The sequence below is a fragment of the Actinia tenebrosa genome, unplaced genomic scaffold (assembly GCF_029948245.1).
Source record: "Actinia tenebrosa isolate PJP-AT-01 unplaced genomic scaffold, QUT_ActTen_1.0 PGA_scaffold12__29_contigs__length_12842862, whole genome shotgun sequence".
Taxonomy (NCBI): domain Eukaryota; kingdom Metazoa; phylum Cnidaria; class Anthozoa; order Actiniaria; family Actiniidae; genus Actinia; species Actinia tenebrosa.
This window is the reverse complement of record NW_028292572.1, coordinates 3462301-3487071: the sequence shown is the minus strand read 5'-3', so window position 1 is coordinate 3487071 and position 24771 is coordinate 3462301. Positions and strand designations below refer to the sequence as shown.

Genomic DNA, 24771 nt, shown 5'->3' with positions numbered 1-24771 from the left:
ATTATCGCCCAATTTCAACTTTATCAGCTTTTACTCAAATTTTCGAAAAGCTCGTCTACAAACAGTTGATCAATTACATTGAAAAACACAATTTTTTATTCGAGTTTCAGTTTGGATTTCGAAAAGGCCACTCAACTTCACTAGCCATTACTGAAATAGCGGACAACCTAAGGAAAGCAATAGACAATAAAATGTATACTTGTGGTGCATTTTTAGATTTTTCAAAGGCCTTTGATACTGTTAATCACAAAATTCTAGTAGAAAAGTTAGAACTATATGGAGTCAGAGGTATTGCGCTAAATTGGTTTACCAGTTATTTAACAAATAGGCAACAATATGTTGCTTTTGGTAACAACGTATCCTCAAAACAAACGATGAATTGTGGAATTCCTCAGGGTAGCTCTCTTGGACCTCTCTTGTTTTTATTATATATTAATGATTTGCCAAACTGCTCTGATACTCTGAAATTTAGAATATTTGCTGATGACACGAATGTCTTTGCCTCGCACTATGACTTAAGGGAACTTGAAAAACTAATGAACTCTGAGCTCCAAAAAGTTAAGACATGGTGTGACGCAAATAAACTATCAATTAATTATACAAAAACAAATTTCATGATCGTGAAATCAAGTAAAAAGAAAGACGCGGTAATTGATCTGAAATTTCAAAACAGAGATGGTTCAAGCAATTCTTTACAAAGAAAAGACCACATAAAATATTTAGGAGTCATAATTGATGACTGCATATCATGGAGATACCATATTTCTTATGTTTGCTCAAAAATTTCACGAAATATTGGAGTGATATCAAAATTACGGCATTATCTCTCCATTCATCAACTGAAACAAATTTATTACAACCTTGTTTATCCCTACATATCATATGCAATATTGGCCTGGGGAAGCGCTTATAAAACGCACATTAAGAAAGTGCAAGTCAAACAGAATATAGTTGTAAGAATAATGTTCTTTGCTGTATCTTTTGGCGAAAACACCGAAAGCGCTCTTCCCTTGCTAAATCTCTTGGAGCTTCTCACAGTAAATAATATTTATCGTCTTCATGCTTTAAAATTTACTCATTTATGGCACAAAGGTAAGCTCCCAGAGACACTTTCCTCTTTTTTCAAATATGCAAAAGATATCCATCCTTACAATACCAGGTACGCAGCAAAGCAAAACTTGCATAAATCACAAGTGCGTACCAATATAGGCAAGCAAATGACGGCTAATATGGCGATTGAACTCTGGGAACAAATTCCTAGCCACTTAAAAAATGTTAATGTATTTTCGTTTGCGAAAAAATTAAAAAGTTATTTACTTGCCGACCAATTACAGATAAAAATTTAGTTCTTCCTTAGATTTTCCTTTTTCTAAATATTCTATTTCTTTCTTCATATATGTTAATATATACCATACATGTCATTACTCTAATTGTGGATTAACAGTTTTATTGTTCAGTTAAATTGTAATTATTTTTTATGTACTTGGTTCTTCTTCAGTTTACTCCAATGTTAAATTTTAAATTGCTGGGGTCTAACTCGAAAACCTTATGGTTAATTTAGACCCCAGGCTCTGAATTATGTTCTTTTGACAATTATCTATTCTTTATTTTCTTAGTTGTTTTCTATAGTTGTTTTTCACATTTCATGTAAATTTTCTTGTATGAGCAAATAAAAAAAATAATAAATAAATAAAATTGTATTGTATTGTAAAGAAAAGCAAAATCTTCTGTTCTCTTGCGCTTGCGTCTCTTCTCAGTCCATAGTGAAAATATAGTGTTGTGTTTGGCTCGCGGCGCTAGTAAGAATCAGACTTAAAGGAATTGACCCACAATAAACTTTCACATTTGAAAATGACATCCATATTCATACCATATTGGCGATATAATGATGCGACAAGTAACACTTATCTCTAAAGCCTTGTTTAGATTAGCGACGCAAGTCGACACAAGCATGAGCACATGCGCAAGCTAACGCAAGGAAAACTAAAAATCCCGTTCTCTTGCAAGCAAGAACATAGAGTCCAGTCTGCTTTCGTTTGTGTCGAATAATTTTCAAATAAAAGCCTGACGTTTTTGACGTCAGAAAAAGCTTTAAATTCTTCTGAACCTCGTCAATCGGATTGGTTCGATTAGTCGTACTAGTACATAGTCTCATCTGCAGCCGTCATTAGTTTCGGTTCCAACTTCTCACTGGTGTGAGTATCTGGGACCGATATTTATGATATTAGCTAGTACATCGTTTTCAGCATTTATCCTTCATACACTGACAAATGATCAACCATAATAACAATGATTACAAGTATATTTTTGCCTTGTAAGGTATCTGTTTGAAGGTCTTGGTCATCTTGTGTCATCCATCCTGATATCTAATCTTGCTTTTATTAAGAAGATTAATCAAAATGGCATCAAAAAGATGTAAGTATTTCCCTTCACGTGAGCATTAATTATATCATCCCATTGATGTTGTTGCTGATAGCTCAGTGCCATATGGGTGCCTAGAATGTTTTCTAGGATTTGGATTTGTTGCTGTTGTTGTTGTTGCTGTCGTTGTTGATGTTGATATTGCTGCCATTGTCGTCTTTAATGCCTTCATTATTGGCTGGCATTTTCCAATATCATTGCTATAAATAGCGCCTTAATATGCAGCCTGTAAGGTCCACCACTGGTCATAATTGTAAAGCGCAATGAGGCCATGTGAAATGCGATATATAAGAACCTCCCATTTTTATTATCATCATCATCATCATCAATCAACGTCACCATCACCATTATCATCATTTCTTTTTTTCATTTCTCACCACAGGTGCCGCAACATCTTTGCTCTTCAGCAAAATCTAACCAACATCACCTTGTCCAGAGAAGGTGATTTAGACAAAGCACGTCAGTACTATGAACTGTTGTATCTTAACCAAGACGTAAGTATTCACCTTTCCAAACTAGACTGTAAAAACTCTTTCCTTTCGCTTCCCTGCTAGCAGAGCCTATTTTCCTTTTGTTTCAGTGGAGTGAGAAAAATAGACTCTGCCGATGTAGGACGTTATACTTGTCACGCCTGTGTGGCGTAACTTAGCAACACTGTCATGATTTTGACAGCCGCTCTCGACAAATAACGTTTGGCGCCACGGTGCGTTACATTTGCTTGTGCGCACTACATGTATCAAGAAATTAGTGTTCTAAAAATGGAACCTCTTTATTACAGGCAGATATTTAGGTCCTGGCAAAATCAATCATTTTTTTCATAGTCATTAACTCTTTATTTAAGGACACCTATATTACGGATACCTCTTTTGGACCTCCAGTAAGTGTCCCGATCAGAACAAAATCACCATACATTATTAGTTTCATAGTCCTAATAAACTCCCTATCGTGTCCCTATCATAACAAGTCATTCAAATGATCTCATTATATTCCAAAGGGTGTCCTGACACTCATAGTTGAGCAAGGAGCCAAGTACACAGAGCTGGAATACACCAACATTCTACAGCTCCAAGCAAGAAGCATGACAGTCAGGGATAATCCAGCCTTAGAACAGAGATTGAAAAGACTGAAAGACATTGTCAAGGAACCCACTAATGCCACCACCTAAAAATGTGCAAGTCCAATTTCAAATGTTAAAAGGTTTTGGCAACTATATATAAAACTTGTTAACAGACCTTTTGGTCAGGAGCACTCTTTTTTCCATTTCATTCTAAGTTTTAAACAAGGCTTGTTTATTTTAGTCATATCTTATACACCATTTTCTCAAGGTTGCACACTCATCCAAATAAAAGAAAATTGACGAGCAACAATACCAGAACAGGAGCTTTATAATGAGAATTATCATACATTTCTATGAGATTTTTCTATAAGAATTCATAAAATCAATAATTCTCATCTTTATATATTAAACTGTGTTCTCAATTTTACTGAATTTGCATTTTTCAGTTTTGTGGCCCGTCAAGTTGGATGCGCACGCAACCTTGAGAAAACGGTCTGTTGGAATATTCATCTGCATTATTGTGCTTAATTAATGAATGACACAATCTGAATTAGGAGGGGGATATATTATGCCCAACCAGGCCTAAGAGGACTCTATTTCTTGGATGCAAAATGCAAATTTTCAAAGTACGTATATCAGTGAAGTTTTAAAACGTTTTTCAGTTGTTCTCAATAGCACATGCAGAATCCTATATTTTGCCATGGATGTCAATCCATGACAGTGTTTTGAAAACATTGGCAGTAAGCAGGGGTTTTTACAGGGGCACATCCCATGTATTGGCAATCCTTGCAATTCCTCGTAAAGCACTGCATCTATCTTAGTTAATGATTTTATAAAAGCTCAAGTTAAAGGTTAATTGCTTCTTAAAAATTGCAAAATATAATAATTAGTTATATATAAATAAATGAGTGTCCAGAGGTGAAAGAGAAAAGTTATATAAATGACATAAGAAACATCACTAGAAATATTAGAAGTTATTAGTAGAGTGCAAACAATATAATCGTGAAACTTTAGTAATACTAAATAGCACAATTTCATGCAAATACCATTGTTTTCTATTGTTTAATTAGCACTATTTTTTACTATTTAGCAATTAGTGTTTCACGGATTAATTTGTTTGCACTCTCATTGCACATAAATTTCAATGAAACATTATGGAAAAATAAATAAATAAACTTCATTTGAAAATTGTCTTTATTTACCTATCAAAACAAATCTTAGAACCCTCCCCCCCCATTTGAGTAACACACCTTGCATACCTTGGAACAGGAAGTGAAAAGAAGAAATATAGAGAGGTGCTAGGGCTCTTATATATTCTATCCTAGAGAAATAAGGCACCCTTTATCTTTACAATCACTTGTTGTCCAGCAACATTTACATTAAAGGGCTAAAAGATACAGTATGATCCCCTTCCCCCCAACGAATAAATTTACTGTAAAAACATGTGAAAAGTGTAAATGTTATGAAGTTATTATTTATTCACTGCCTGAGCTGATTCTGAAATTACTTTCTTCATTTTCTCAAACATTTGCTGTGCTATGATTATATGTGAGGAACAACAGCTTTCTATACATTGATCTACTTGTCCTTGGTACTCTGCTACCTGTGACTGGGTTGTATTGGTATCTAGTTTATCTTGGACTTTATCTTGACATTCTTGGGCACATCTACTTATCCTACCCTGTAGAAAAAAACAAAGTTGTAGGTTAATTTAAGGCATTTTAAACAGCTGCCAAAAGCATGGGAATCTACTCGGGGCGAAAAATAATGGTTAGTCACGTCAGTCACTGAATTTCCTGATTTTCAGAGAAGATTAATGAATGTTTTCAATCAATTTTCAATCTTTGTTTCCCTGCTATTGGTGCACTTTGGGATATCTTTCTTTTATTTAGTTTTGAGAATTTTCGAAGCAAGAGGATGTGATTTGCTGGAAAGAAATTGGTCTGGAAATATGTTTAATATTCTGGAGTATTGTACAAAATACTGTCATGAGTGGCTGTTACAAATTCCACCCCACCTTTGAGTTTCTGACCATAGCTAACTACTTTATGATCACACCTCATTTATACTGTAGCTCAAGGCTACAGGTCAAAATCACCAGCAAGGCAAAGGATCCGATTCTGGCCTGACATTGTCAGATGACCAGCCTTATTTTAGTGGCCCTACTACCCCAAATCAGTTACAATAGATATGCAAGTAAGATATTAAGATATGCATGTGCAATAGAATGAATTAGAAATGGAAAGAGGGTAATCATGTACTGTATGACCAGTCGACATGTGTTGGTTTACAATCAGTCCGCTGTTGACCAATCAATGCTCCATCAAGACACAGCCAACAGTTGGGCAACACTAGGTTCACAGACGGCCAATGCATGGCAGACAGTCAAGTGATTGCTGACCAATATGTGTTAGTTGGTCTTAAAGTACATGATAACCTCAAACAAGTCTTTGGTCTGCAGTGCTTGCACTTGCATTTTGGGAAACACATGTTCCCATATCAACAATGGAAATATAAGTGCATAAAATAATTTGCAGGGAACATTCCATGCTAAACCATGCCAGGATAAATAATTCTTATCTAGAAAAATTTTCCCTGACATTTTATTTTCAATTTGGTAGTTCAAAATTGTTTAGTGTGCCAAAATTTGACCTGCATGTTGACCATTGGCAGGCCACTAAGTTGGGCCTGTTATCACCCTTTTAGCACAATATGCATTCAGCCTATAAAATTTATACATTTAATGTACAGTAGCCACCTATCTCATTGTTAATTCTGCTCCTCCAGCTAAAGTAAATATTGCAACCACTGACCTGAAATCTTCCAAGTTCTTGCTCGATATATTTGTGCATTTCTTGTAGTGGCTGGAAGCATCTAGTCATACATTGCTGTGCACTCTCTTTACTGGCAACTTTATTTTCACAACATTTAGAAGCACATATATGAGACTTGCCCTGATTTACAAAAGAGATAAGAGATTTGTTTTAAAACTAGGTTTACTCAAGAATGATCATATTATGTGACATTGAAAAAGCATCCAGTCACTGCACAGCACTTTTCAATCTTCACAGGAAAGGTTTTGGTGGAAGTTGATCAAGGTTTTTATATCCATCACAACTATCTTGTCACGTAAGAAACTTATATGATTTTACAAGTTATTTTGATGTGCTGTAATTCTCATGCCATAAAATCACGGTCATAGTAATAATGATGATGATGATGATGATGATGATGATGATGATGATGAATTAACTTTTATTTATGTGTCATAAGTATCCAGCTTACATTAAAGTAGGCTAATTGGGGACACCTATCTAAAGATAAACAAATACCAGTATACATGATATAAAAACATATAATATATCATATATGGTGCGGCTTTCATGCAGAACTCTGAACCGCCAGCCTCAAGAGAGGAGAGGAGAACCCAGACAGACCGCTACCACAACCATCTGGCTCCCACCCTCCCAAGCAAACCGGAAACCCGTGCGAAAAACACACCGATACTTATCTTAATATTTAAATAATCAAAGTCACATGTTATTTACAATCTAATGAGTTTCCTCATAAAACATACCTTGAAAATGAATGACACCCAAACATGGTATGAAGCCCCCCCCCCCCCCCACCCAAAAAATTTGTTTAAAAAACAACAAAAGCCCTATTGCTGGTTTTCAATCATTCTCAAGAGTATGAAATAGAAAAAGACATGGCAGCCATGTTGGATATAACAAAAGAGACTAACGACGAATCTTTTGTTAAATTCATCCAACATGGAGGCTGTGAAAACCATCAATAGTCTATATGTATACCTTCGTTGTCTTTTGAAATTATAACCAGGGGGCATATAAATGGATTTTTTTCTTTCTTTTTTTTTTTGGAGAGTAAGATGTATAACTAGAAGGGTAATTTGCATTAGGAGACTTAGTAGCTTATAATTTGTTGGACTTAAACTTAAACTTGGACCGGGGAAGCATTCTGGATTGCCTGGTCTCGAGTTGTCTCAGTTTAATAAAGGGTGTCTGCTTAATAGAGGTTAATAGAGATTATCTATGAAAAAGCGTCTTATATTAAAGTAAGCTTAGATAAGCTTAAATAACCTTACAAGTATAAAAGCTTTCAAGCTTCGAGGCCATACATGCACACACTTTTATTGACTTTTACATTATCAAAGCATTTTGTTGTTAATAATTAAGTCCTTTACAGACCTATTAAGACAAGCATAGAATAAATATATCTCACCAACCTGTATTGGTCTTAGTTGTTCTCGTTCGATCACTTCTAAAGATCTTTCTAACTCTTGCTTCACACGTGCTTCTGCTGCAGCCGCCATCTTGAATTAATACACACAGGAAACCCAACACCAGTTTTCAAAACCATGTAATGACTAGTGGTTTCCTAGCTAGTTGGGACTAAGTTGGTATGTCGAGTACAGCAAGCGAATAAGAAAAAAACTTTTAAAAACGCTGTGTAAAAACAACATAACGGTACCGATATTTTGGACGTTATTCATTAATATTCGCCGGAGTAGAAAAGCAAAACCACTTGAACCGGGATCCCTGTGTAACAGGTTGTGTATGAACAGTCATTCAGTATGAAAAGAAAACTTTTGCTGATCGCCATAGCTTTTGTTTTCTTCGAAATTCTTTTCCTGATCTTGTGTGTTAATAATTCCCTGACATTTCGAAACCTCTTTTCGACTTTAATACTAGGAAAGAAACGAGTTATTCTAGTTGTAGGAGTAATAAGTGCACCAAATCTTGCTCATCGTCGCGAAGGGATAAGACTAACATGGATGGCATTTTGTAAAAGACCAGACGTTGTTTGCAAGTTCTTCTTGGATAGTTTAAACGACATGGATCAAGGGATGGATAAAGTAATCAAGGACGAGAATGCGAAATACGGTGACATTGAATATATGGCAGTTCCTCGCGGAGTCAACTTTGCTAGGAGGATTTTATGGATTCTGGAATGGGCTGCAAAAAATTACGTTTTTGATTTTGTTTTACGAGTTGATGATGATATGTTTGTGTGTCTTCAAAGACTAATCTTAGAGTTGCCATATCGTTCTGAGAAAAGGTATTGTATGATAATATTACGACAAAAGAATGCTCTCTTCAGAATACGATTAATACCGTAATTTATTTATCACTGTACATATAAAAACCTGGAGTTTACCAACGCGCTATATGACCACATTTAATGTTTATATACTTTCTATATGCACGGGCTTTTTGCTGTCAAACAGGCGTTTACACGCTTTATTTGGTAAAACTGGCCAGCTTCGTAGCGAAATGTGCCGGTTTAACATACATAAAAAGAAATATGCGAATACGTTAATGATGTGGTCATACTTTTGAGTGTCGCGTTGTAACAGTTTAAAAAAATATCCGAAAAAAGGTTTATTTCCCTTACAAACAGCATGCTATCTAAGTATTATTGAACTTTAATTGTCTAAATTTAGAGTCGGTTTTGATATGATCTTTTCACGGACTTTAGATCGATTATTCACGGAGTAACGGAATGGTTTTCGCGCATGACTTATTACGCCTTCATTTGAATTTCATTATATGTAAATGACTTTTGTCTCGGTTGCTCATCCAAATCATTTACTGCGATTCCCAGTCACACGCGACCAACTGAGACCTAAATCACAAACGAAAAATGGAGTATTGGTGGACGTCAATCAAAAGAGTTTTTCAAACATGTCTAATAAGGATTCCGACTCCGAATTTCAAACGCTTATAAACTGCAAATCATTGGTATTGGCTTATCTGATTTCGAAGAAACTCAAGGCAAAGTCATAGCGATAGCTTTGCAGTCAAGCGTTTGAGATTAGAAGCCTGAATCCGGCTGTGAAATGTTCTAGAAATTCATAGCAACAAGAAGTATGAGATACTATGAGGGCAAGGGTTTTTACACGTTTGCTCGTGTTCACGAAAGCATTCAACGCCAGTCCCGATGTAGACACGAGTGAAAAGCGTCTGCGCATGCTCTGAATCCTTATGCAAATTAGTCAAAACATGAAAATTTGACTTTCAAACATGCCTTCTATCTTCTTGATAAATTGGACTTCACAAAATGCCAAAACTTAGTGTCCATGCTTGAAACTTAAGGCTAATTCTTTCATATTGTGTTATTTAATATAGTATTGTGGTCTGACAAAAGTATACTCTCGAATTTATTTGTATACTTGGAGAAAACAAGCATTTATTTTCTCACTCGAACCGTTCAAAATTCTTAGAAAACGTGCTAAAATGCACGCATGCGCAAACGTTTTTCTCTAGTGTCCCCGGTGTAGAAACCCGAAGAAACGATAGAAACCCTTTTGATTGACGTCTACCCAAACTCAGTTTTTCGCTTATGATGAAGTTCTAGGTGGTGGCGTGGGACTGGGAATCGCAGTAAAGGCGCTATTACAGGGAGCAATTTTCTTTGTAACTTGTCTGATTGCAACAGCGCTGTGAGACAAGTTGCAAGATTACCTGCATAGTGCAACGGAGTTTCAATCGTTGCCAAAAGTAGAAACGAATTCTACTATCGGCAAAGATTACTGCAACTTGTATTGCAACATTTTTCGAATTGTGGTGCATCAAGAGAATATGAAGTATTCCCTTGGCTGCATAAGTTCCACGCTGCAAGTTATATGCAACTTAGGCCCCGTCCACACGTATCCGCAAATTTTTGTATCAGCAATTTTTTTTTTACGGATACGGGTTGCGTCCACACGTGTCCGCAAATTTTTGTGTCTGTATCCGCAAATTTTGCGAAAACGGATACGTGTGGACGGTGAAAACGATTCGAATACGATGCATGTGGACGCAAACATTTTCGTATCCGCAAATTTTTTTTTTCGGATACGAAAATGTTTGCGTCCACACGCAGCGTATGACAATCGTTTTCGAATCGTTTTCGCTGTCCACACGTATCCGGAAATTTATTGATCCGCCCTGATGCACGCTAGTGCCTAGTTCCTTTGACGGATAGTTTTTCTTATTGAGCATGCGCAAAATCGTGTTTTCGTCAGCGTATTTGAAAATTTGCGGATACGACCGTCCACACGTATCCGTATTCGGAGCGTATTCAAAAATTTCCACTCTGGAGACCGTTTTAGAAAATTTCCGGATACGGATACAAAAATTTCCGGGCACGTGTGGACGCAACCCGTATCCGCAAAAAAACATTTGCGGATGCGTGTGGACGGGGCCTTAGTTTTTTGCTAGCTGCCGTCAATCAAACCTAATTAGTCGGTACATTTCATATTTTGACTATCTGCAGCGAAAAACCAAATTTCAGCGCGCAACTCGCAGACACAGCGTGCGCATGTTTATGAAGATTGCAGTAATGGTTACTGCTGAGCGATCTATTTTCTCGTAATTACTACCTCAATAGATTTGACTGTTTTAGAATACATATAATTTCAATTTAGTCCCCTAAACATGTCCACAATGCACTGCAATGCCAACTCGACCCAGCGTTTTCTTCGAGCTCTAAATGGCTAGTAATATGTAGATATCAGAGCTACACTCTATTACTTTCAAGTAATTTATTCAAGCCGAGGCTTCTAGGCCTTCATGCGTTAAATATATTAAAAAAGACCCAAAAACAACAATAGAGGCTTTGCACCATCACGTGATGGCAGTCATGACAGGAGGCAGGAACAATTGAATCTGGTCTAGTCTAATTTACATGAGAAAGAAATCACTTTCCCTGGGGAAAAAAGACTATTGTTGTGCCTACTGTTATGGCTGCCATCACGTGATGGTACAAAGGCTCTATTGTTTGAAGGTGAATATAGAGAGCCTAATTTGGATATCTGGTATTAGCATATACCAACTTGTGTACTTCCTAAGAACGTGCGCGCTCATTGGTTAATTGGAGGCGAATATTGTACGATATTCACCTCTGAATCTCGGAATATTGAGTCGGCAACAAAATGGCATCTTCCGGCAATCGTTTTGCTACAATTTCCGAGGAGGAAATTTTAAAAAAATGAAAGTAAATGCCATTCCTATCAATACTAAAAAGACAACGAAGTATGGCCTAAAAGTTTTGCTAAAAGCTTTGCGTAAATTTGTCACGCAAACTAAAAGTTTCTGTTTGTTTGTTTTTATTGAATTATTGTATATAAAAATAAGTTACTCTGTATACAAGTTGGTATATGCTAAAACAATCGAAGACTCGCGTCTCGGTAAATATTCCCTGATATTCACTTCGCCTTTGGCGAATAATTGCTAATTATTCATCTGGGTGACAACAAATAGCAGATCATTGGATTCAATGGAAACCCAGCAAATTATGAACGTTTTGTTTTTCTCCTTCAGATTGTACTGGGGGTATGTTCACTGCGAGAAGGAAGGACAAGTTCGTGTGGATGAAGAATTTCTTCTATTATCAGCAGACCTCGTTCATGAATTCCTCGATAAAAAAGATTCTTTGCTTTGCAATCCCTTCGGAGATATTTCTGTTTCTATGTGGGTGAATAACGTTGACGATGTTACTTACTTTAACGACAAAAGAATCTACCACGAAGCAGGCTTAGCTAAGTCTAGTTTAGTCGACGATGTCAGCCTATGTCACAACTACCTTGCTTTAAATAGCGCTTATAAAAAGGACACACTTCTATACTGGACGAAAGTCCAATCAGAATCAAGAACAAATTTTGAGATCCCAAAAATCCTTCCTTTCGAGAAGACATGTAATCTTGCGAAGCATGTAGACTGGAAAAGCTTTGCCATTGGACATCGGTTTGAACCAGTCCGCTGTATGCGAAAACCAACTTGGAAATCGCTAGGCAAGATGTACATAGGTAAACAAGGAGCCAAGGCTATAGATAAGAATGTATTGGATCCTCTTGGTGATAAGCCTGTCATACCCCCTTAGTAATGAGTAGTACGGTACTTTTACACCAGCGAATATAATAAATCCGGCACGCCCATTGGTCACGGTATGGCATAAGCTGAGTGGTGAACGAGGAGCGCAAAGCATGAGTGGATAAAATGACCCACCCTAAGCTTTTTTGGAGCTTTATCATGAAAGAAAACAAGAGTAAAGTGAAATTGTTTTTATTCTTTCTTTACGTATTTCTTCTTGTAGGCACGTATATATTATATTTTAGTGAAAAGAAACAGAAAAATACGCAAAAGTTGGGTTAAAGTAGCCTGTGAAACAGAACCATACCCAAAAGTTGGGTTAAAGTAGCCTGTGAAACAGAAACATGCGCAAAAGTTGGGTTAAAGTAGCCTGGGAAACAGAAAAATACGCAAAAGTTGGGTTAAAGTAGCCTAGGAAAAAGAAAAATACGCAAAAGTTGGGTTAAAGTAGCCTGGGAAAGAGAAACATACGCAAAAGTTGGGTTAAAGTAGCCTGGGAAACAGAAACACACGCAAAAGTTGCATGGGTTAAAGTAGCCTGGGAAACAGAAAAACACGCAAAAGTTGGGTTAAAGTAGCCTGGGAAACAGGAAACTACGCAAAAGTTGCATGGGTTAAAGTAGCCTGGGAAACAGAAACACACGCAAAAGTTGCATGGGTTAAAGTAGCCTGGGAAACAGAAAAATACGCAAAAGTTGCATGGGTTAAAGTAGCCTGGGAAATAGGAAAATACGCAAAAGTTGCATGGGTTAAAGTAGCCTGGGAAACAGAAAAATACGCAAAAGTTGGGTTAAAATAGCCTGGGAAATAGGAAAATACACAAAAAATGGGTAGCAAAAGTGGCCTGGGAAACAGAAAAATGCGCAAAAGTGGGGTTAAAGTAGCCTGGGAAATAGGAAAATACGCAAAAAATGGGTAGCAAAAGTGGCCTGGGATTGATGGCCGGCGGCAAAACAGCTAAACGCGCTGCGATTGGCTGAAACAAAATTCACCGCTCAGCCGGTAACAAATATAAGTACACAATTAGTCGACAAATCATTACTAGGAAAGGTTTAACTAAGTTGCAAAATCAGATCGCTATATTTTGGTTTTATTTTCATACCGTTCATTGTCAGATAGAATGTACTTGCGCTCTTGCCATCCTTCGAATACTGTTGGTATCGATGAAGAGCTGTCTCTTATCGTCCACTTCCTAATATCCCGTATAAGACAAGCTTGAGTGGCTCCATCGTCTGGACGACAGCCAGGTAGAGCAGGGTGTCATAGGCATAACAATGCACTGCAGGTTGATGTTTGCTGACGACATCAAGCAACTGAATTGTGTAGAGTGAGACAAACAATGGGCCGAGGCAGGAACTTGCGGCACCCCAAAATTAATGTCAAACTTGTCTGGCCTGAAACCGTCAATTACGACTTGTTGGAATCTGCCCGATAAATAGGAGCGAAATTACTTCAGTGCTGTACCATTAAATCCAAACATATCCTCAACATGCTGAAGCAATATCGTATGGTCAATAGTGTCAAACGTAGCGTTTAAGTCTAGAAAGACTAATAGCATTATTCATGTTAAGTATGTCTTTACGAACTCGAAGTAAGGCCGTCTCGGTGCTGTGGAACTGTCAATAAGCTGATTACACCACAAGGAAAAGCCAGCATGTCGTTATGTGAGAAACTGACTGTTGTAAGCTTGGACAGGAAGTGAAGATAGCTTAAAGACTGATAGCTCGTTCTTCTTTATCAGTTCCAAAGTAGATTTCTTTTCAATTTCGGCTTGACTAGGCCGGGCTCCCTTTCATTTATCAGGGAAGTGACCTTCTTCAAGGGATAGTTTCAAAATGGACGATATGGCAGGTGACAGTTCATCCAAACATCCCTTCACCACACAATTTAGCTATAGCCGATTACAGACCTAACCAATCCTGATCCTAAAAGAATTACCATCAGTTGCTCGCTCTATTTAATCAAACTGACTAATCAAGACTAATCATCACAAGACGACCTATGACTGTTCACTGGGTTGCCTGTATCATCCGCATAGGCCTAGTACAGCGCAGAAAAAGTTTGCCGAATATTAGCCAAAATATAATGGAATATTTCATAGAAAAGAATGATTTCGTTTAACTCGTCAATCTTCTCCCTTAAAGTGTTCTTTACATAATATTAAAATAATTGCAGGTCCTGCCCTTTTTTAGGCTATATAAAATAAACAGTTTTGCGTTATGCATGTCAAACTATATCCCAATGCTCTCAGCCAAAATTACCAATTAATTTTCCTACCTTCTTACCATCGTTTTTTATTATATTATTTACTGGAGTGGCTGTTTATTATCCTTCAGTAATTGCGACCCAGAAGTCTTCACGGCACCACTCACTAATCCTTTGCGGTCATATGATATAGGTCCAAGTGCAGTAAATGTTCTTGTCAGCAAACTGTGCCAGGAAAGATTGGAAAGCATAGCTCTACTTTTCGCGGATCGATATTGCTTATATGACTGATAACGTCAGATCGAACTTATACAGACTCATAAGCAACCGACTAGGAAAACAATCTTTTTTCACTAAAAAGATTACCTTGTTGTTGAAGATTTAAATCTAGTAAAAATGATTTTTTTTTTTTTTTAAAGAAAATCTTATATGTGGATAAGATGTGAGATTCGAACCCACCAAAAGAAACTCAAAAAATGCGATTCTACTTTGCCATACCCCCGAGACATCCGCAGAGCTGAGGCGTCGTATGGACTTCGGACCTGACGGCGATTAAATCCTTCTGCCCTTGGGTGTACGAATTACGCAAGAAAATGTTCTAGCCGAAGCATCAGGGGAGAGACCAGCCGGCCCCCAGACCATATCGGCTAATCCCTTGCATCTCTGCCACGCACGGAATCGGTTGAAAATTTAATATCAAAAAGTCTAGTCTATTCGGTGCATTGTTTTCACGGCTATTGTTATGCTGATTCAACTGGAACCGTGGTCCAGTGGATAAATCGTTGTCGTTCGATATACTGAGTCAAGCTCTTCTGAGGAGGGTTAGTACTTGGATGGGTGACCTAAACATTGTACCTACTCAAGCTTTTTTGACTTTTAAAATAATAGAATATAGAATATTTTGAGTAACCTATTCCTGTCTACCCAAAGTCATCAAATTGAAATCTAGCAAAGGAAAATCACTGAAAAAAATGAAACTGCCGGCCATTTTGTTTTTTATACAGTCAAAAAGGAATATGGGTAAAAATCACTGAAGCGGTTAAATATTCGTTCTGAATTGATTGTTACCTCTAGTAATAAGATAATAATGGCGAGAAACAATCCATCAAATGCATGTCTTTGGGTTTAGGGATAGAAAACAAAGTAGTTCACAATTTCGAAAATATTAAGGCATTAAAAAAACGTCTCCTTCAACACTTCCCGCTCGCCTACGAAGGTTCGTGCTGTAAACCATGCAGGCATAACTAGTCAGATAAAATTATGGAGTCAACTCGGCTTCAATGATTACTACCCAGAGTTCCTTTCAGTCCAGTCGTGTAGGCTTGAGAGGGTCGACGACAACATTTTTTGAATTGACTGTATATGAGTATCTAAATGACCAGCAACCGTTCAACATTTTCAAAACTCTTAATGGCCGGCAGTTCCATTTATTTTTAAAAATCCAGCTCAATCCATACTATATAATGCAAACCAAACTTAAAAGTCTAACAAAAAATTTTTATGCTTTCTATGATATTTATAGCGCTAGCATTATCAAATTTCAAGTAAAAATCTGGCAAGTAAATATAGTGAATAAGGTGGATGCAAACTATAATAATTCAGAGAGAATGTTGAAAAATCATATTCTCGCTCGCTTTGGAAAACTAGTGCGTCAATGAAACTGGATTTTTCATATGATGTGCTTTGATTACAGTGTATTTTCTTAAAGATTTTTTAAGTGCTTAGCCTATTACGACCGAAAATCAATCCATAATATTTTTAGTTTTAGGCTTTTTTCTCCACATTCTCAGGTACGATTTTTCTTTATCACCATTAAATGGATTGCCTTGAAGTTTTCACATATCTATTCTCAAGTATTGCGGATGAGCTTTACGAAAAATTAGCATCAAATCTCGAAAACTCATTGAATAAAGAATTTTTTCACTAATGGTCGTGTAAACCTCAAATATGGGAGTTTTTCTAAAATCATATTTTCACCGTTTTCCAAAACGGCTTCAAATGTTATCTTCAAAATTCCTACATCAATAGACTAGAGCTTTTTCTAAATTGTAGTGAAGTTTCTACAACTCGTCCTTTATATTAGAATACTGCTTTAAGAAACTAGATTAAAATTTTGAGTAGACAAATAAAAGAAATATCTTTTCACAGCGTCTTAAACTTTCTTAGCCAGTTTATACGCCCGATTATTTCCTAGAATCCTGCACTGAGCCTTGAATTTCAGCAACTAACGAAAATTAAAGATCTATTTCCGACACGTGATAAGCTGCCCCACCCCAATCCAATCACTTTAATAAATTAGACATTGATTGGCAAACGTCACTTAAGTATAAACCAGTAGATTTTATACGCCATCTCTGTTACCATATGTCTGCAAAAGACTCTTGGGTAGTGCCGTAAAGAACTCTGGTACTATTGCGCAATTTTGGCATTTCCTGACACAGGAAAATACGGAGACACGCGACGCAATTTTAGACTAGGCTGCCTATGTAAAAATAAAGTTATTCATCATTTACTACGGCCCTGGCTAAACGAGGAAACATGTTTCCAGAACATGATAACCGCGCGGATATTTCCCATTCGGCCATCGCGTTCGCGGAGTATTAAATTTGAAAACTCAATCTTTTTCTTTGTCAATCACGAAATAACCAATGAACACTCGGTTTATAAAATACTGGGATGTATTAAAGAATTTAGCTGGAAATTCAACTTCATTGGCGCCAAAAAAGGCTAGTCTTTTTGCAACGTTTTCGAAGCACTGTTACGCCTTCGTGTGTTCGCTCGTTAGTTTTTGTCGTGGTTCATTGTCTGGTAAATCAAATGCCACACTGGAACGATAGTCGTTATGAAGACACTGCTTGTCCAGGGATTACAAGTACGTAGGTACGATTCTTTAGGTTTACTCGACAACAAAGACAACAATTCGTACTAGACTATCAAGTCAGCCAAGTACAAGTGTCCATATTTGGAAATAAATCGTGGTTGACAGAAAGACGCTTCTCGATGTGACAGTATTATCATTATGCGCTAGCATCTATATCATTGGGGCATGGAAATGATAACTTCTAGTCTTCGTGGACATTTTAATTAATCATCTTCCATATCGATCTGTCAGACGTCGATATAGGGGAACTACGAATATAGGGATGTAGTCGTTAACTCACTCCCTTTACCGCTAGGTTTTTTTCGTTTTCATCTATTAAATCTTTTCTTTCTGCCTTTCCTTCAACTACGATGTATTGCTTTTCTACGACCGGCTAATTTGTTTTAAGAAAAAAAAAAAACACCAAATAAGTACTTGAAGATATGAAAGAACAATACAACACTGACTTGACTTGTTTGAAATCAAATTTATTTAGTAAAGGGCTTCTAAAAAACTCCCATTAAATTGTGTATTACAACAAGCAATATCAGATACAACACAATGCATTATTTATATCAACTTGTTTGTAGTGGCTAAAAATGATGAACCAGCATATATTGCAGCCACACCAAGTTTCAACAAAATTTCCTCTTCAAATATCCGGGGAGAAATGTTTACAATATATACCAATCATTTGTATGGTCACAAAAACAAATAGTAAAGAAAATAGCAAGATCGACTGCAGGAAAACCTTAGTCATTTCCATTTTCATGCGAACTGTGAGGTGTGATAGAAACACCTTCAGATTGACGTCTAACGATATCTACTTTTTCTCGACGGCTTCAAACAGATATTTTCTCAATTTTTATTCAATTTATTCAATACATAAATCATTTATTCGTTCATTTATTTCCTTTTGTGTCTTTTGTTAATGCTATGGTTGTTACTTCAACAAACAAGGAATGTTTGTGTCCGTCAAAACAAGTGGTACGTTTGTTAGCATACAGTATATACATGCACAAAACTCACACGTAATTTTATATGCCCTATGGTACGTAGATATTACAACCTGTATTTTTCTTAATATGTTTTACTTTAAGTACTATCACTAATTATAGACCGAGTAAAACCACTCTATTTGGATGGCCACACACGATAGCACGCGTAGCAAACTCTAAAAGGGTACTCTAAATCCACCCAAAATCCAATATATAGTTTTAAATCAAAAGTAACATTTGCACGCAGAAAGCTGAACATTTGGGAAGCAATTTAGTTTGAATGATTGTCATATATAATTTGCTCGGTATATTCGGACCGGAGATTGATGAAGGCCAACATCATTATTTTGATAATTATTTCATATCGGTTTTGTGAAAGTGCACTGACAATGAGCGTCAAACTGGTGCCATAACGTCGCTTCAGGGCAGAAAAAGGTTTTGGGATGGAAAAAATAGCTTGAAAACTAACATATAGGAATAAGAGACAATATTTCAGAATATTCAAGGGAGTGGCTTCAAAAAAAACTTGAAAAGCTATTGGAAGGTCCTTGTAAAAGTTGAAATTTACGAATAGAAAAATGGTTAAAACTAAGGATGAGATGAAATTTTGAAATCAAGAAGTGACGTTATGAAGAAATTTTAAAATACCAGCATGACCAATGTCTTGTTAAGAGAGGGGGAAACTTTTGGGATGTACAATGGACTTGAAATCCATAAGAAAGGTCCGAGCCGAAAAGAATTCCTGAGAAGAATCTAGATCTTGACTTGCTGAATGATATATGAATTGAAATGATCTGAACATGTCTCAACAGAAAGCAACAGCTAGCTTCAGGGGTAGATAGAAACACGGCATAAAATAAGATTGTTATCCAGAGAAAATATTCCGGGGAAAAATTTTGAGTGAAAACTGGGAGAGTCGAGGAAAAATTCCAAAAAAGACGCCTACGAAAAGACTATGTAAAAATCAGAGGCGACCTTGGGAATAAAATTTGAAATGCAAGCATATATCTCTCGGTGAGAGGTATTTTCTTTACAAAAGTAAATCGGAAAAGGCCCTAAGAAGAAAATTATTTTAATGTGCCGCGGGTCAATCTATTATCTAAAGATGTACCCTTATGGACGTTTAATTTTCATGTTATAAGCGGCTTCCATCAGAGCGTTAAAATTCTCATTATGTGGATATTCAAAGGTCGATTTTACCAATTAGGATTTCAATTTTAAAGCGATGATCCATTATAAAACCCAAAAGTTACTGATCAAGTTTAGGTAAAATATGTATTTCTATTCGACATTATATATATAAGTGTTTGATTCCTAACTTATCCTGCAAAACCTCTTTAATACTCACTTTATAACCAAGCATAGCGATTAAAATTTTTTAATTCATTTCTTTGAAGCCACATGAAAATATAAAAATTAGAATTTTGCCAGACAAGCTGACGCTGTCTTGAAACAACCGGCAGATAATAAGAGTAATGAAATCTAATATCGTTGAACTAAAATCCTTTTGAATATAACGAATGTAAGATAGTTGATCTCAGCAACTGGATTAAAATGCGTGTGCAATTACAGCAATAAAAATAATAATATAAAGTAAAATAAAAATTTGTTATCTTTGTTTGAATTACGGTACATAATACCTTGAAACTTGAAACGAAATTCTCTGAGGTCGTTTTATCCATTTAATCGGTTTAATTAGATGTATTGAGTGACTATTCGGTGTCAATATCGATACAAATATGCCACCATAACTTCATTTATGTCGATCGATTCAAACGCAGCTGTCTCGTCGCTGTCTGTACAAAAGCAAGTGCCTCTCTGAAGTAACTCTCAAAAGCCACATTTCTTCCATGAGGTGCTCAAAATCCTTCTTTCAATTTACCTAAAAAGACAAGAACATAATTGCAATGGATAGGTCTTACAATTCAACATCAAACAGCACGAATTTGCAGAAGCCATTTCAGCTAGCACTGTGGTATTCCAATGCCTACACCTTGACGATGATAGTTCTTTATTCCTTGATCATCATTGCTGCTATTCTTGGGAACATTTTGGTCTGTATAGCAGTCGTTATCAACCCAAACCTTCGTAAAAACGTATCGGTCTATTTTGTAGTTTCTCTGGCTCTTACAGACATTTCAACTGCCTGTTTTTCTATGCCGTTTGACCTGGAGACGTTCATAACGTATGGAAAATGGCGCCACAGTGAAGCTTTGTGCTCAATTTGGACTACAGCCTATTTGATAACTGTACCTACATCGATTTGGACTCTCTTCGTACTGAGCATTTCTCGGTATAAGATGCTTAAAAATCCATGGGATCGATTTAGAGATTCACCACTGTTGACCCCTAAGAGAGCAATAGTTGTGATCATGTTGTTGTGGGTTTTCTGTTTAGCCCTGGCTTTGATCCCAATCATGGGAGTCAAGTACGTTGAAAACCCGCTCATGTATGGCTATTGTATTTTCAACATCAGCCCAATCTACGCAAATGTTGTCTCATTCTTAAGCTTTTATTTTCCAATGTTTGCAATGTGTTATATTTATTACAAAATTTATATGATTGCTCAAACACAATACGTCATTCCCACTGGCCTCAAGACGAAACCAAACATATCTGCCGTAGAGCGGGAGATACCTTCACGAGGTTTTGTACATGGCCTAGAAGAGGGACATCAAAATGACTCTAAAACCTCTAGCAAGACCAGTTTAGTTTTGGCTGTAGGCAATACTCAAATTGTAGATAACCAAGGGTTAGAGGGGAATCATAAAGACAAAAAGGGCATCGCAACAATCAATGATGGAACTACTGAAGGAATGGAAAATACTTGTGCAGACAGCGGTTATTATTCGTGGAAGAAACATGAGGAAAGGGATGCGAAAAAGCTTGACAAAAATAACAAGAGCATGGTCAACTGGAGAGAAGAACAAGAAAATCAAAGCAAACTAACACAAACGAACGATGGTAAGCTCAGATGTTCGTCACTTCACCAGAACACAAGTACTAACTTTCTGTGTGATGTGGGAGGAGATAACGATCATTTTACAAGAGGTCAAACTAACTCCAAACTACGCAATGCAACGCCTGATCGGAGCTTTGATTTCCCCATTATAAATGATGGTGTCATACGAGGAACAGCTTCTACAAATAAACAATTCGTAGATATTAGAGCGCCAGTACTTGCTGTTAATATGATAGCACCTTCGACGTCTGGCACAAATAGGCGTGAATCAAACCAAATAACTGTTCGCTCATTGGATGAATGTGTTTCTGAAGCATCCAATAACATCTCAGAGCTCATTATTCCATGTTCATCACACTCAAAATGCGAATCAAAATTGGATGAAGGCTTCGTTCAAGAGGGACACCGTAGCTCGTGTGCTGCGTCAGAGAACAATCTATGTTCTTCCGATAAAGATTTGGATAAAGAATTAACCAAAAAAACGAAAAATCTTCGTTAAGAACAAGAAAGCTGCTCGCACGATTGCAGTAATTGTGGGCGCTTTTCTTTTATGCTGGATTCCATTTACCACACACAGTGTCATCTTGAACTTCTGTACAGAGTGCTTCAACCAGGCTAATTACAAAACCTCTCAGATTCTGCTTGTCTTTGGCTATCTAAACTCGGCCATGAATCCAATAATCTTCAGCTATAAAGACGAACAGTTCTTGAAATCCTTTCGGAAAATTATCAAAATCTTATTTCCCTGCTCAAGATATTGCCACTGATAGACCATTGACAAAATTATATTTAATATAAAATCCTCCATGAAATATCCTCTATATTTCTCTCAACAAAGCAAAACAAAAAACGAAAAAACAAACAAAAAACAAAAATAAATGAAAAATTGATTTATCTTCGGCATATATCAACGTACTGCATGATAAAAAGTGAAGCGGTATTTAACTCGTGTAATAACATACATGAAAACATTACTCAATTCTACCTATGATTCTATTTGGCTTAAAGCATTGTTGTTCAAGCATAATACAGTGCAAAAATGTAAAATTCAAGTGCAGAGAAGTGTAATACAGTACAGAAAGTGTAACACAGTGCAAATTACAAATGGAATTCTCGCTTTTGATTGGATAATAAGCAATAGAAAATTATTTTAGCCATGAAAGGTTATTGTGAAGAAAAATTAGAGGAAAATTTGAAGCAAATCAAGGGAAAGATTTTACGGATGTTACTATCAAACAACTAAAAAAAACAGTTCAAAACAAAAAAACAAAAAAAAAAAAAACACACAAGTGAGTAAAAATTACATCGTTATGGCTGAATATATGGAAGAAATAGTGAAAAGGAAACGAAGTATGACCTGAATTGAGGTAAATGAGCCAGCCGATCTAAAGGAAATACTCGAGCGATTCTTTGCCGAAGTAAAGCAAAAACAGAAACGAAGAAATTGAACTCGAAACCGTATGATTACCTATACAAATAGATATTAGACTAATATACTTTAGTAGACCTTAGTTCCATTGTTTCTTTTGTGTCGATTTGACGCGTTCCACGTTGAATAGTATTTTTTATTTCACGTGTTGAATACCTTCACTCTATCCACATGTAAAGATAACACCGCTGGTAAGAATTATTAGGAATCGCACTGAATAGTAAAGATCTATAAACATTCTATTTCATCGATAATTACACATCAAACAGCAGATTATTACATGAACGTTTGGAGATGGGTATGTTACAGCAGTCGACTTCAAAATGTTAAATGACGGCTAAAAATATACATGTAAAAAATTTCTGGAGTTTACAAGTTTATCGTCATAAGAATGGCGTGAGCCAACCATTCATGTTACATTATACGCCTATATTTAGATAAGATCATCGTGCTTGAATTGCGCGTTAAGGGAAGGATTATTCGCATAACTATGAAATAATAATGGAGAGAAATATTGATGTTAGGGTGAGCAATACTCAAATATGAATACATAAATAAATAATATAAATGTTGAACTTATTTCTAAATGAAATGCTTTTTCCAGAAGTCTCATCAAATAATAAAAAAGGAATTGTAAGTCTCCGGTTTAGTAGGGTTCATTTCCTTTCCTTTCCATTCCATTCCATTCCATTCCATTCCTTTCCTTTCCTTTCCTTTCCTTTCCTTTCCTTTCCTTTCCTTTCCTTTCCTTCCTTTTCATTCAGTCTTTATCTCTTTGTTTACCTAACTAACAGACCCAAGTATATTGATGTTAGGGTGAGCAATACTCAAATATGGATACATAAATAAATAATATAAATGTTGAACTTATTTCCAAATGCAATGCTTTTTCCAGAAGTCTCATCAAATGATAAAAAAAGGAATTGTAAGTCTCCGGTTTAGTAGGGTTCATTTCCTTTCCTTTCCATTCTTCCTTCCGACTTTCCCTTTCCTTTCCTTTTTTCCTGTTCCTTTTTTTTCCTTTTTTCCTTTCCTTCCTTTCCTTTCCTTTCCTACCTTCTTTTCCTTTCCTTTCCTTTTTCCTTATCCTTCTCCTTTCCTTTTCCTTTCCTTTCCTTTCATTCCTTTCTTTTCCTTTCCTTTTTCTTTCCTTTTCCTCTTTCCTTTTCCTTTCCTTTCCTTTCCTTTCCTTTCCTTTCCTTTTTCCTTTCCCTTCCTTTGCTTTCCTTTCCTTTTTCATTCAGTCTTTATCTCTTTGTTTACTTAACTAACAAACCCAAGTACAATTTCCCCTGTACAATGGGACCTATTAACCTCATTAAAAAGTCCCATTCCATCCCACAATCAACCCATTAATTAAGAAATCATTAGTGATGACCACACTAAGGATGATCACTGCCAGGGTTTAGTCACGTCCTCAACAGTTCTTACATCATGTCTCCGTGAGATTTTAGCGTAGAGAGACGGCACCGTCATTTTACCTGGTCATCCGAGCCACGTGAAAGTGTTTTCCTCAGTTAAATTTTAAATTAAAAGACACTGGGTTTAAGCAAAACTAATGCTGATGCTAATATCAATCAACTGATCAATCAGCTTTCTCGTCCCAAGACTTTGAGTCATAAGCAAGATCATATTACTCCTATCTTGTACGACTTACATTGGCTGCCAGTGGAACAGCAAATTATTTTAAAAGCCAAACATTATACTCCAAGTATAATGGGATTCTCATGCAGCGCTAATACCTTCGCTAATCCCATTAGCGTCGTATGTTATTTTTAGAAAAGAATGTATATCATTACAGTAATGATGAAAAGGTAAATTATACACCGTGAAAAGATGAAAAAACTTACTGACATTTCGGACTCTAGTCCTTCGTCGGAGTAAAAGAGAAAGAAGTTTTTTCAAGTTTCAAGTTTATTTTTACAAAATAATGACTATATATACACAATTTATCACCCTCCCGCAA

The 24771-nt window shown here is 36.4% G+C and overlaps 4 protein-coding genes across 5 annotated transcripts in view; 3 read left to right on the top strand and 1 right to left on the bottom strand.

Annotated features, from left to right (window-relative positions):
- LOC116303363 (exocyst complex component 4) overlaps positions 1-4666 on the top strand; it is a 35895-nt gene extending 31229 nt beyond the window's left edge. For both annotated transcript variants that reach the window (XM_031712892.2, XM_031712891.2), the window contains 3 exons: positions 2320-2415; positions 2804-2915; positions 3416-4666. In XM_031712892.2, coding sequence (XP_031568752.2) covers positions 2320-2415; positions 2804-2915; positions 3416-3586 — 379 coding nt within the window. In that variant the 3' untranslated portion in view covers positions 3587-4666. The remainder of the gene's footprint in view (positions 1-2319; positions 2416-2803; positions 2916-3415) is intronic.
- On the bottom strand, positions 4655-7811 carry LOC116303364 (TIM double twin CX3C motif protein). The gene is made up of 3 exons (XM_031712893.2): positions 7725-7811; positions 6292-6432; positions 4655-5159 (listed from the first exon to the last, which is right to left on the bottom strand). Exons 1-3 carry the CDS (start codon positions 7809-7811, stop codon positions 4950-4952), a joined length of 438 nt encoding a protein of 145 aa, XP_031568753.2. The 3' UTR covers positions 4655-4949.
- A 251-nt stretch (positions 7812-8062) lies between these two features.
- Positions 8063-12546, top strand: LOC116303361 (beta-1,3-galactosyltransferase 6). Its single transcript, XM_031712889.2, has 2 exons — positions 8063-8557; positions 11803-12546. The coding sequence occupies exons 1-2, from the start codon at positions 8073-8075 to the stop codon at positions 12359-12361; spliced, it is 1044 nt and encodes a 347-aa protein (XP_031568749.1). The 5' UTR covers positions 8063-8072; the 3' UTR covers positions 12362-12546.
- A 7650-nt stretch (positions 12547-20196) lies between these two features.
- On the top strand, positions 20197-23375 carry LOC116303360 (uncharacterized). Its single transcript, XM_031712888.2, has one exon. It carries the CDS (start codon positions 20322-20324, stop codon positions 21873-21875), a length of 1554 nt encoding a protein of 517 aa, XP_031568748.2. The 5' UTR covers positions 20197-20321; the 3' UTR covers positions 21876-23375.
- The last annotated feature ends 1396 nt before the right edge of the window (positions 23376-24771 follow it).

Bases quoted from the DNA above. Each gene is read 5' to 3' on its own strand.
- LOC116303361 (XM_031712889.2), top strand. From the start codon at position 8,073: ATGAAAAGAAAACTTTTGCTGATCGCCATAGCTTTTGTTTTCTTCGAA. The intron at 8,558-11,802 runs GTATTGTATGAT...TTTCTCCTTCAG, and splicing joins CCATATCGTTCTGAGAAAAG to ATTGTACTGGGGGTATGTTC.
- LOC116303360 (XM_031712888.2), top strand. From the start codon at position 20,322: ATGGATAGGTCTTACAATTCAACATCAAACAGCACGAATTTGCAGAAG.
- LOC116303364 (XM_031712893.2), bottom strand. From the start codon at position 7,811: ATGGCGGCTGCAGCAGAAGCACGTGTGAAGCAAGAGTTAGAAAGATCT. The intron at 6,433-7,724 runs GTTGGTGAGATA...TTTGTAAATCAG, and splicing joins AACAACTAAGACCAATACAG to GGCAAGTCTCATATATGTGC. The intron at 5,160-6,291 runs GTCAGTGGTTGC...TTTTTTCTACAG, and splicing joins AAGAACTTGGAAGATTTCAG to GGTAGGATAAGTAGATGTGC.